The sequence below is a fragment of the Camellia sinensis genome, chromosome 8 (assembly GCF_055761805.1).
Source record: "Camellia sinensis isolate YWXY chromosome 8, ASM5576180v1, whole genome shotgun sequence".
NCBI classification, from domain to species: domain Eukaryota; kingdom Viridiplantae; phylum Streptophyta; class Magnoliopsida; order Ericales; family Theaceae; genus Camellia; species Camellia sinensis.
Window position 1 is genome coordinate 10365932 of NC_138968.1, and position 13070 is coordinate 10379001.

Sequence of the window (13070 nt, forward strand, 5' to 3'; positions counted from 1 at the left end):
ACCACTGAAATCCAGTGGATTTTCAGTGGTGGTGAAGGGGTCTTGAAGTCTTGCATAGGGGAGGGACACCCCTCTCCCTTGGTCTCTCATTTGTTCATTTTTTTGGCTCAGAAGGGTAGCAAGCATGCTTAGTTGTTTTTGGCTCCATTTCAAAGGTTTTTGGATATTATTTGGTCATATTATATCACTGTTTTTGGTCGGATTAATGGTCTATTTCATGCATTATATGCTTGCCTTGTAATCACATGTTTTGGTCTAATATGTATATGCTATGAGATGACATTCTAGCATGATTTTGGTTTGGTTCTAAGAAGGTTTTAGCATTGTTTTGCCATGCTTAAGGTCTGTTGGATACTGATTTGGCCATGCTTGCCATGATTTGTATTGCTTCCATGCATTTTGGCTTGTGAGTCTTGGGTGTGTGAGTCATAAGCATGCTTTAGTTGGGCTATTTCAGTGATTTGGAGTCACTTATTATGCCATTTCAGTTCATGTTTTATGCTTACATAATTACATTTGTTACCTTTTCAATGCCTTGAAGAGATGTGGTCTTATGCTCCATGTTTGGGGCTTTTGTGCATGCCTATGTGTTTGAGGCTTTGGGCTGCCATATCAGAGGTTTTTGGGACTCATTTTTGCATGATAAAACTCTGTTTTGCATTGAAAAATCCATGCCATGTTTGCTTGGGGTAGGTGTTGAGTAATGCTTTCTTTGTGGCCTTGAATGTCTTCCATCTCGCACCCATTCCCTAGCATGTTTTGGCGTCATCCTGCACATGCTTTTCAGAGTTTAACATGAGTGCTTAATGTCCATTTTTGTCACCTTTGAGTGTTCTTGAGAGTTGCCTTTCATGCCTTAGTCTTAGGCCCTTCGGTTGGCATGTTTATTTTGCATGATTGGCACCATTATTTTAGTATTCTTGGCCACTATTTTGGGATGGGCTAAGGCCTTCCCATCTCGGTTTAAGTCCATCTTTGTATATAATCGCATGTTTGATGTGTTGCATTGCTTTGGTGTCATGCTTGCATTGTATCATGTTTGCACATTTGCATATTGTTTAGCTAGTTGCATTTTATATCCTAGCTTGCATGATAGATTGCATGGCATTGCATCTTGCATGTTTGGCACATTGCATTTGGCATGTTCATTACCTTAGTCTCATATGGCATACTTGAGCTACTTTTCATGTTTGAGCCATGTTGCATACATGCATTACATTTTGCTTGGTTTGGGGTGTCAAACCAAGCAAGAGGGGTGAGGTGTGTTCGTACTCCAAGTGAAAAAACACGTCTCAACCCTCGGTCGCCGATGCCCTTGATCTCAACATGATAGGGCATGAGGCATTCATTTGTTTTGTCGCATGCATTTACATTGATTTGCAAGCTTGGCGCCTTTGGCCATCATGCATCGAAATGCGTGATTGGTTGCCCGAGGACCAAGGGCCACACTCCCTTGAGTCCATAGCATGATTGGGAGAGTGACCATGCTCACATTGTTTTGAAATTTCCATGCCATGCACTGTCTGTTCTCTGCTGCTGTCAAAACAGGGTTCTGCAGGAAGGAATGGCCGGTCGGCCACTTACAGTGCCAACCGGCTACCAAAGTCCAGCCGGTGGTTCAATTTTTGGCTGATGGCCACATTCTCATAGCCGGTAATGCTCTATCATGGCCGGTGGCATCCCACAACACTCAGGGAGTTATTCAGAAGGCTTCTGGAAACTTTCATAATTTTCAGAGGAGTAAGACAGTGTAAACAGAGGCAACAGTGGCATGGTACCGGGTTTCCGAGCAAGGCGAGTCAAGCATGCATCATCCACGCATTCCGAGGTAGAGCTACGGCGGTCTCTTTAGTTTCATATTTAGGCTTTTTTTTGTAATTAATTTGTTAATTAATTAGAAGTTTTGTAATAATTAATTAGTTAGGATAGTTAATTCATTATTCGGCCTGTATTATTATTTCGGACCCTCCGAGTGAGGGCAATTGTGTAATAAGTGTGCGTGCGTCTGTGTGTGCCTTCCAACCCCATTTCTTTCTCCCTTTTACTTACCTGCTTTCAATGGTTAGTATAGGGCATATTTAAATTAGCATACCTTATGCTATGCATGCGTGCATCCATACATTTGTCTTGCATGCACCGGGCTCGGCGCATCATACTAACTGCATTGTATTTCAATTCTGAGTTGAATACTTGTTAGTTGTATCATTTCACATGCCATCTTTTGAATAGCCGAGCCTATTGTAGTTGCATTCCTGCATGTGTTGCATTAAGCATTTCAGCATAGTTAGGATCATGCATGGATTTCTAATTAGCTTCTGTTTTGGCTTAGAATACTCGGTAAGTTTTATGCTTTAGCATCCTTGCATGCGTATGAGTGATTGCCATGATAGCATGCTTACCATGAGGCTATTTGCTTATGTGATATACTTGCCTGAGTGTCTGTGGGTGAATGTTGGGTTATCTGAATTGGAATAATGCGTTGACTGTGAGTTTTAAGCCCACTAGATAGTGGCAAAACCATGTTTTCTAAGCCCATCCGATAGTAGCAAAATCCACGTCTTAACCTACTTGCGAGTAGTACTTTCAAACCGTTTTTCAAAACGAACATGAGATGTTTTGTTCCAATTCAGGCAACGCAGTCTATACTTGTATGCTGTGCGCATCACATAGTAATTCTAATCTAATAACCGAAATAAGAGCACATAATGTTTTTAAAACTCGATATCATGGTTAGTAGAGGCCGATCTTCGGATCGGGCAAGCGGGGGTGCTCATAGCTGACCTTCCCCAATCATACCTAAGTTCTCGAGCCGAGGCAACTTTGGTGATGACGGACATGTGGCCTTAGGCAAACGAGTCAGGGTTTCCTAAATTCCCCCAAAATAAAATATTTAGGTGGCGACTCTGTATCTGGAAAAGCAGTCCATGTTTGGCACTTCTTTCTAAAAAATCTGTTTTCTAAAACGATTTACCGGATTTGGACTCTTTGATGATTCATCAGTCTTGCATTGCACTCTGTGAGATTAGATACAGGACCGTGACAATTTGAGTCTGAACTGTAGTGAGCGCAATATGAACAGAACGGGATTTCCCTCCTGGGACGTTCGGGGACGTCTACAGGACTGTAAACACATGCAAAGTACTGGACACACACATTTCACGCACGAGCGTTACTTTGCCCACTCGAGCAAATTGCATGAACTCAAAGTGTACACTCGAGCGTGGATCCAAAATCTGGAATTTCCAGATTTGTCTCCAAGCATGAAACTCAACATTTAAAGCATCAAATTCGATCCTTTTGGGCTAATTTTTTGGAAAATACTTTAAAACTCATAATATGACATGTTTCAAAGATCAATTTGCAAAATTAAAGCCCAAAGGTAGTTCAATTGAACCCATTTCCAAACAAAACTCAAGAACATGATGTACATGCAACATGCATGAATTTAATCCACTTCAAAGCTTCTAATACAAGAACAAATGAGCCAATCCTTTAAAAAACATGCTGAATTCATGGACCAAAGCTAGAATATGGACATGCATGTGAGGATTCTATGAAAACAACCTCAAAACTCAACAATGTATACATGCATGCATGAATTCCTACTCCATTCAACATATTAAGCTAATTCATGCCTTAAATCACTAACCTTACCACGAATCATGCAAGAATAACTCAAACTCACAATTAAAGGGTGAGTCTCCTACCTCAAGTCTCCAATTCAAGGTATAGAAGCTCAATTTGCAATCTACTCTTCAATTCTTCTAATTTTCCTAGCCAAAGCTTGTTGAAATCAAAGTTCTCCTAACTCTATCTCTCTCTAGTCGGTTTTGGGTCTCAAGAATGAACAAAATGATGCAACACATAAGCTCTAACAAGACTAAACAATTGGTCTAGCAAAGTCCACTTAATGGCATTTTGGTAAATAAGCCAACTAATGTAATATAGCTTATTTAATCCAATTTAATCATACCAAATCAAATTTTAACTAAATTCACCATAAAATCACATTAATTCTAATTAACATAAAACACTAATCAGTTTTGGATTCGGCCGCCGATAAGGCCTTCAATTTGCAGTTTAAAACATAAAGCATGAACAGATCATTTAGCAGTCAAACAGATAGATTTGCATTTAAACTAATACACTTAATCAATCAGTTCAGAATATCAGTCAAATCAGTTACTTAATCATGTTCAGTCACAGTTTAGCAGTAATCAGTGGTATTATCAGTAAACAGTGGTGAGGGTTGTCACATGTAGACACCTATGTACCCTTATTATCGCTTTCCAATGATCGGACCCTGGATTACTTGTGTTGTCACAACCCAAACCCGCCCCTATGGGTTTAGCACCATAACCGGCCAGTAATCCGTGATTATCGAAGGCCTGCTTAACAGTAAAGACAGTGATACAGAGTACAGGGGCTGGCAGAAGCCAAAACAGTAATTAAGAGATGTCCAATGAGCTGTGACAGTCTGTATGCAAAAAGACTTTCTGAACATATTCACATTCATAAGCAAAAAAGTATGTACATACACACATCATATACAAACATTCAAGTTGGGGACCAAATCCCTACCATAACAGTACAGTGCCAGTCTCAACATTCATTACAGAACAAAGGCAAAAGGGAAAATCTAAAACACCACAAAACAGCCTTGGCTTGACGCACTCAGAACCTCGAAGTGAGGCACAATGGTTGGCTTTCACAAAACGGGAGCTTAGCCTAACGCTCCTAGCATCGATCCGGTGCCTGGACACCTACATATATATATAAACAGTGAGCTAAAGCCTAGTGAATAACAGTTATGTAAAGAGGTTAAGAATGAATGTCCTTTCAATCAATAAGCAGTCATATCAGTCATTTAGAAACCATAGCAGTTATATGTGGTACATTCGATAGCAAACAGTACAGTAGGTCTTAATAGACCGAACAGTTAGTTGATGGCCATCATAACAGTAAACAGTAGTGGTTCCAAACATGGGCACCAACAAAGATCTCTGTGACAGTAGTAGTAACAGTGCAGTAACAGTAAATTGCTATGGATGCCACGGATACAGTTTACAAATAGGACAAACATTCATTCAGTAGGAAATATCATTTCAAAAAGCAGTACAGTTGGTCATTCAGAAAATATTTATGATTGAACATATCTTTACAACATTGTTACTCACAGAGCACTGGGCTAATAGCAACTAGTGAGCATCCTCGGATGCCAACCCTACACAGTTACAGAATGAACACACACTAAGTTACACACTTGGGAATCAATGACTTAGTCCCTATCTTGACTCGGTGTGGTTCTACATCAATAACCTCATTAAGATACCTTAAACTAGGCCTAGGAATACCTAGGATGAAATGAGGATGCAGAGATGTACTTTAAAACACTTTTCAAAATTTTCAGAAAACAGAGGTCTCGTTCGAGTGTGGCTTTCTACGCTCGAGCGGACATGCAGATAAAGGAGCTCCGCTCGAGCGGACTGCAAACTCAAGTAAAAGTACTAGATGCATGCAATTCACGCTCGATGGGCGCTCGACCTCCGCTCAAGCGTAAGACACAAGTCCTCGCTCGAGCGTGCATTCCTTCGCTCGAGCGGACTGTAAACATGTGAAAAGTACTGGATACACGTATTTCACGTTCGAGTGTTACTTTCCACGCTCGAGCGTACTGCATGTACTCAGAGTGTACGCTCGAGCGTAAAGTCTTACGCTCGAGCGTGGGTCCAAAATCTGGAATTTCCAGATTGAATCTTCAAGCTCAAATTCAACATTTAAAGCATCTAATTCGATTCCTTTGGGCTAATTTTCTGGAAAACACTTTAAAACTCATAATATGACATGTTTCAAAGATCAATTTGTAAAATCAAAGCCCAATGGTAGTTCAATTAAACACAAATCCAAACAAAACTTCATGAACATAATGTATATGTAACATGCAAGTGTTCAATTGAAATCAAAGCTTCCAACACAAGATCAAATGACCCAATCCTTCCAAAACATGATGAATTCATGAACTATAACCCAAATATGGACATGCATGTGAGGATTCTATGAAAACAACCTCAAAATTCAAGAATATAAACATGCATGCATGATTCAAGCTTCAATTCAACAATTTAAAACCAGTTCTAGACTTAGATCACTAATCGCTCATGGGCCATGCAAGATACAACTAGAATTCAAGTTCAAGAAGATGATTCTCCTACCTTAGGTCTTCAATTTCAAGTCTAGAAGCTCAATTATGCAATCTACTCTTCAATTCTTCTAATTTTCCAAGCAATTCTTGTTGAAACTAAAGCTCTCCTAACTCTCTCTCTCTCTTTCTCTAGTCGGTTTTGGTCTCAAGAAGGATGAGGAAATGATGTATGGAATGAACTAATCAAGTCCCAAACAAGTGTATAGGGAAATGGCCACTCAATAGCAAAATTATAATTAAAGCAACTAATGTAATTTAACATTATTTAATCTAATTTAATCGCTCCAAATCACGTTTCAATTAAACATACCATAAAATCACATAAATTTTAATTAGCATAAAACACTAATCAGTTTCGGATTCGGCCGCCGATAAGGCCTTCAATTTGCAGTTTAAAACATAAAACATGAACAGATCATTTAGCAGTCAAACAGATAGATTTGCATTTAAACTAATACACTCAATCAATTAGTTCAGAATTTCAGTCAGATCAGTTACTTAACATGCTTAACCACAGTTTAGCAGTAATCAGAGGTATATCAGTAAACAGTGGCGAGGGTTGTCACATGTGTACCTACTCAATTTGCTTACAGCATAGGCTATATCTGGCCTAGTGCAATTCATTAAATACATTAAGCTTCCGATTATCCAAAAGTACTCTAATTGTGATATGCCTGCACTTGTTTTTTTTGATAAATGAAGACTAACGTTAACAGCTGTTTTAGCAGGACAGTCGTCATGCTTTCCAAATTTCTTTAGAATCTCTCAACATAATGAGACTGAGATAAAGCATATCCTTCAGATGTTCTAGTAATTTTTATTTCTAGAATTACATCTGCTACTTCCAGATCTTTCATGTCAAACTTTTTGTTCAACATTTTCTTTGTGGATTTAATCCTGTCATTATTGCTTCCAATAAGGAGTATGTCATCCACATAAAGACAAGCTATAACACAGCCTTTGTCTGTGCTTCTAATATAAACACATTTGTCACATTCGTTTATCTTAAAACCATCCGAAAGCATAGCTTGATCAAACTTTTTATGTCATTGTTTCGGAGCTTGTTTTAATCTATAAAGGGATTTGATAAGTTTACAAACCTTTTTCTCTTGGCTGGGAACTTGAAATCTTTCTGGTTGTTCTATATAGATTTCCTCATCTAACTCGCCATTCAAAAAGGTTGTTTTAACATCCATTTAATGTATCTCCAGATTATACAATGCTGCAACTGCTATTAGCATGCGAATAGATGTTGTTCTTGTTATTGGTGAATAGGTATCGAAATAATGAAGACCTTTCTTCTACCTGTATGTCACGACCCAAACCCACCCCTATAGGTTTAGCGTCGTAACCGGCTAGTAATCTGTGATTACCGAAGGCCTGTTTAACCATAATGACAATAATCTCCCTCTCTCTTTACGTGTATACTAGGAGAGCTCCAAAATGACCCACTATATTACACTTATCATCATCATATTCAAGTGTTGAAGGGGATACCTCTAATGTTATTTACTTCCCTAATTAGTTTGTCTAAGGCTTACATTAATTCCTAATTAAGTTAATAAAACTCTAATAATTTTACTTAAATTAAATTAAACCTCATCATAAAATGATCTCAATCAAACTAAACTTAAATAAATTAAGGTGAATTAGGCTCTAATTCTTATCCAATTTCTTGTTAAAAATTAACGAATCAGACAAGTTTAATTTTCACTCTAACCTATCTATCTACAATAACAAGACAACACAAATTAGTATAATACATATAACACATGGCACATAAGTCACAATTAACACATAATCTCATGATCAACACTAATCACATAATTAACTTCATTAATTTACTTAATTAAGGGAGCGACTGTCACATCTTCTCCCCCTTAGGATATTTGGTCCTCCAAACTCAATTACCTTCCTTCGGGAAGAATATAAGATCAAGTAGAAAGAGGTTCGGATATCTTCTCTTCATATCATCCTCTCTTTCCCAAGTTGCATAGATACTACCATGATTTTGCCTATCCACTTTCACTAACGGAATTTCTTTATTTCTCAACTTCTTGATTCGCCAGTTTACAATCTAAATGGGCCATTCTTCATAAGTATAGTCATCACTCAAAACCACATGAGTAGGCTCAATAACATGGAAAGGATCTCGGAGATAATCTCGCAACATCGAAACATGAAAGACATTATGCATATGTTCCATTTCGGGAGGAAGTGCTACCTGATATGCCACTGGATTAACCTTTTCAATGATTTCATACGGCCCAACATACCTCGATGCTAACTTGCCCTTGGTTCCAAAGCGAGTCTGCCCTTTCATTGGTGTCACTTTAATAAAAACATGGTCTCCTACTTCATATTCCCTATTTCGCCTTTGGACATCCGCGTAATTTTTTTGTCGACTTTGCGTAGTTTTCAATCTTTGTTGAATTAATTTCACCTTTTCCATTGTTTCATGTACAATCTCAGGCCCACGTAAAGGCCTATTCCAACTTCTGTCCAACAAATAGGAGATTGACATTTTCTGCCATATAAAGCCTCGAAAGGCACCATACCAATGCTCGAATGAAAACTATTGTTGTAGCCGACTTTGGCTACAGGCAAGTGAGTTTCCCAATTCCCTTGAAAATCAAGCACACACATACGCAATATGTCCTCCAGAGTTTGGATTGTTCTTTCTGACTGGCCATAGGTCTGTGAATGGTATGCACTGCTCAATCTCAATTCAGTACCCAATGCCTTTTGCAAACTTTGCCAAAATCTCGACGTGAATTTCGAGTCCTTATCTAAAACAATTGACACAAGCACTCCATGCAATCTAACAATCTCATTAATGTAAATTGTAGCCAACTTATTCGCATTATAAATTGTTTTAATAGGTAAGAAGTGAGCAAATTTAGTCAAACGGTCAACAATAATCCAAATTGAATCCATACCTCTATTAGAGCGAGGTAATCCAACAATGAAATCCATAGTGATATGCTCCCATTTCCACTCCAGTATTGGCAGTGGTTGAAGCAATCCGACGGGTTATTGATGTTCGGCTTTGACTTGTTAGCAATATAAACACTTAGACACAAATTCTGCAATTTCCTTTTTCATTCCTGGCCACCAGAAATTGAGCTGCAAATCGTGATACATTTTTGTATTCCTCAGATGGATAGAAATTTTTGAATTGTGGGCTTCGTGCAAAACTCGCTTTTTTAACTCGATATCATTTGGTACACACAATCTACCTTGAAATTTCAACACACCATTTTCAAAAACAAAATCCGGCATCGGTTTGGATTCCCGTTCATCAATAATCTTCTTCAAAAATTCATCTTGTTACTGTTTTTCTTTAATTTCTTCAAAAATCGTCGGATGAGCAGCAATTGCAACCAATGTCCCACCTTGCTCTCGCAAAACAACTTCAACTTCAAACTTCTCAAGGTCATGTAGCGATTCTCTTTGCCCGTTAAGTAAGCAAGCCAAGTTCCCAATTGATTTTCGACTAAGTGCATCGGCAACGGTGTTAGCTTTCCCTGGATGGTACAAGATTTGTAAGTCGTAATCTTTTATCAATTTCAACCATCTCCGCTGTCTCATGTTCAACTCTTTCTAGGTGAAGAAATACTTTAAGCTCTTGTGGTCTATGTAAACCTCACTTGTTTCCCTATACAAGTAATGGCGCCAAATCGTCAATGCAAATACTACTGCGACAAGCTCCAAATCATGAGCCAGATAGTTGTCGGGAAGTATATGCTATTACTCTGCCATTTTGCATCAATACACACCCCAAACCTTATAAGCAACATCATTAAAAATAATAAATCCATCCGTACCTGAGGGTAAGGTGAGAATCGATGCAGTCACAAGTTGAGTATTCAATTCTTGAAAGTATGATTCTCTCTGATTAGTCCAATCAAACGGTACCCCTTTCTGAGTCAAAGACAAAGCAATTTTGGAGAAGTCTTTCACGAATCTTCGATAGTATCTGGCCAAACCCAAGAAACTTTGGACTTCGGTAATATTACTCAGTCTAGGCCAATTCACAACTACTTCTATTTTCCGTGGGTCGACAGAAATGCCATCTTTATTAACCACATGTCCTAAAAACATAACACTATCAAGCCATAATTCACACTTTGTCAGTTTTGCGTATAGTTTCTTATCTTTCAAGGTTTGTAACACAATTTTTAAATGATGTTCATGTTCCTCTTTACTTTTGGAATAAATCAAAATGGCATCTATAAAAACAGCCACAAATTCATCGAGGAATGACTTGGAAATTCTGTTCATAAGATCCATAAATACAACAGGCGCATTAGTAACTTCGAAAAGCATAAGAAGAAATTTATAATGTCCGTACCTTATTTAGAAGGCAGTCTTTCCTACGTCTTTGGCTTTGACTTTCAATTGGTGGTATCCTGAACTAAGATTGATCTTGGAAAATACTTAGGCACCTTGCAATTGGTCGAATAAGTCATCAATACAAGGCAACGGATACTTGTTCTTCACTGTTACCTTGTTCAATTCACGGTAATCAATACAGAGCCGTAATGAGCCATCTTTCTTTTTCACAAATAAACTCGGAGTGCCCTACGGTGATGTACTAGGTCTAATAAATTTCTTGTCCAACAACTCTTGCAACTGGATTTTTAACTCTTTCAATTCAGTAGGTGCCATTCGGTACGGAGCTTTGGAAATTGGCTGTGTACCCGGTATCACCTCAGTAGTGAACTCAATCTTCCTGTCAATCAGATCCCCTGGAAAATCATCTAGAAAAATATCTGGGAATTCTCTGACTATAGGAATATTGTCCACATTAGCTTTAGTATTAGCAGGCACAGTCAATACATAACACAAATACCCTTTACACCCCTTTCTAATCAATTTGAATGCTTTCATAAATGAAATCAAATATGGGAGAGGTACAACACCAACTCCGTTAAATATAAATTCGGGCAACCCAGGTGGATGAAAAACAACTTGTTTTGTTACACAAAATGGAGGCATGATATTTTGTTAATCAGTCCATCCCCAAAATTATATCAAAGTGATCAAGATTCAGAGGTAACAAATCAACATATAAAATAACATCTCCAATAACAATCTCACATGAAGGATACACATAAGCACAAGTCATGGACCCCCAGTAGGTGAAGACACAACTAATAAATAGTCCATAGGTTCCAATGGTCTAGATAATTTTCTCGAAAAAGCATACGATATAAATGAATGCGTAGACCCCGAGTCAATCAAAATATAAGCATTTTGAGCACAAATAGGGAGTATACCTGACACCACTATCTCAATATTCTACACATTTCTTGGTACAAGTTCAAACACCAGACCTTGCCTCAAGGTTTCTCTCTCGGTAGTTTTGGGATTGGGTTTTGGTGTGACGGTTGATGCTACAGCACTTGCTACGGGTCTACTAGTGCCTTTTGATGCGAGATGACAATCTTTGACTATGTGGCCCATCTTGCCACATCTGTAACATACCCCAGAAATTTTGTAACAAACTCCTTTATGCCTTTTGCCACATTCTAGATAAGGTGGTATAGAATTGTTCCCCTAACTGGAACTACTGGTTGACCTTGTATTCTATTTCTTACTTTGTGAGTTATTCCGACCCTTTTTAAAATTAAAACTTTGTCTCTTACCCCGCCATTTAGTCACCGGTGTCTTAGCCTGTTTCAAGGTTGCAATGTTTGCCTCGGCTATGATAGATTGGTCAAGGACATCCACATACTTGAGTAATTTCAAAACATTGATCTAGTAAAGTATCTCCACATTAAGTCCTCCCTCAAATTTTGGAGCCTTTTTATAGTCAATATTTACCATGTGTGGTGCATAACGTGCAAGCTTAGTAAATTTTACTTCATATTAGGCCACGGGCATAGTACTCTGTTTTAATTCCCCAAACTCGGATATTTTGCGATCACGGACACATTGAGAAAAGTATTTATCATAGAATGTTTCCTTAAATTAAGCCCAAATCATAGTATTATTACTTTCACGCACAAGCATCCACCATCGCCTTGCTTCATCTTGTAAAGTAAAAGTAGCCAACAACACTTTCTGTGCCTCTGAACACGGAAACACTTCAAACAGCTTTTCAATTTTTAGGATCCACGCCTCAGCTTTCAGTGGTTCTAGTCCACCCTGGAATGTCGATGGCTTTATTTTTTTAAACATTTGTGTTAAGGCAATAACATCATCATTGGCATTTGGTTCAGGTTGCACTAGTGGCGGAGGAAAATGTGGGGGTTGTTGATTTTGTTGTTGTCTTAGAGCTTCAGTCAAGAGTTCAACCATTCTCTTCAATCTTGCAATTCTTGCTTCGAGTGATTCATTTTCATCTACATTTCTTGCATTCTCCATTGCACTATATCAAACATCGTAATAACAAGCATAGGAAAGATGGTTTGCTTATTCATGTTAGAACATATACACATAACATGTCCACACAATCTCATTTATGCTCATGTAATGCCCTACTTGCTTTTCTAGGACATCTTATAGCTCATTTGCACACGTGTGTGCGGTTTAACTTGTGCTCTGATACCACTCTGGCACGACCCAAATCTGCTCCTATAGGTTTAGTGTCGTAACCAACCAGTAATTCGTGATTATTGAAAGCCTGTTTAACCGTAATGACAATAATACAATAAAAATGAACCGGCGGAAGCCAATCAATAATAGAATATATCGTCCAATGAACTGTGAGGACCTGAATGGAAATAAACTTTCATATACACAAACACTTATGTCCATAAAACACATATATACAAGACAAGACACAAATTAGGAAATAAAATTCTGTTATAAAAACATTATTAACAAAAGTCATAAAATATTCACTTGACTCCATATAACA

The 13070-nt window shown here is 38.2% G+C and overlaps 1 protein-coding gene across 1 annotated transcript; it reads right to left on the reverse strand.

Moving 5' to 3' along the window:
• Nucleotides 1-8279: 8279 nt before the first annotated feature.
• LOC145797546 (uncharacterized) lies at nt 8280-12574 on the reverse strand. The gene is made up of 5 exons (XM_082884929.1): nt 12205-12574; nt 10801-11016; nt 10030-10296; nt 9537-9729; nt 8280-8700 (listed from the first exon to the last, which is right to left on the reverse strand). The coding sequence occupies exons 1-5, from the start codon at nt 12572-12574 to the stop codon at nt 8280-8282; spliced, it is 1467 nt and encodes a 488-aa protein (XP_082741055.1).
• Nucleotides 12575-13070: the final 496 nt, after the last annotated feature.

Coding starts and splice junctions, on each gene's coding strand:
- LOC145797546 (XM_082884929.1), bottom strand. CDS start 12,574: ATGGAGAATGCAAGAAATGTAGATGAAAATGAATCACTCGAAGCAAGA. Junction 11,017..12,204: donor GTGGATGCTTGTGCGTGAAA/GTAATAATACTA, acceptor CTAATACTAAAG/CTAATGTGGACAATATTCCT. Junction 9,730..10,029: donor GATTCTCACCTTACCCTCAG/GTACGGATGGAT, acceptor TGTACCATCCAG/GGAAAGCTAACACCGTTGCC.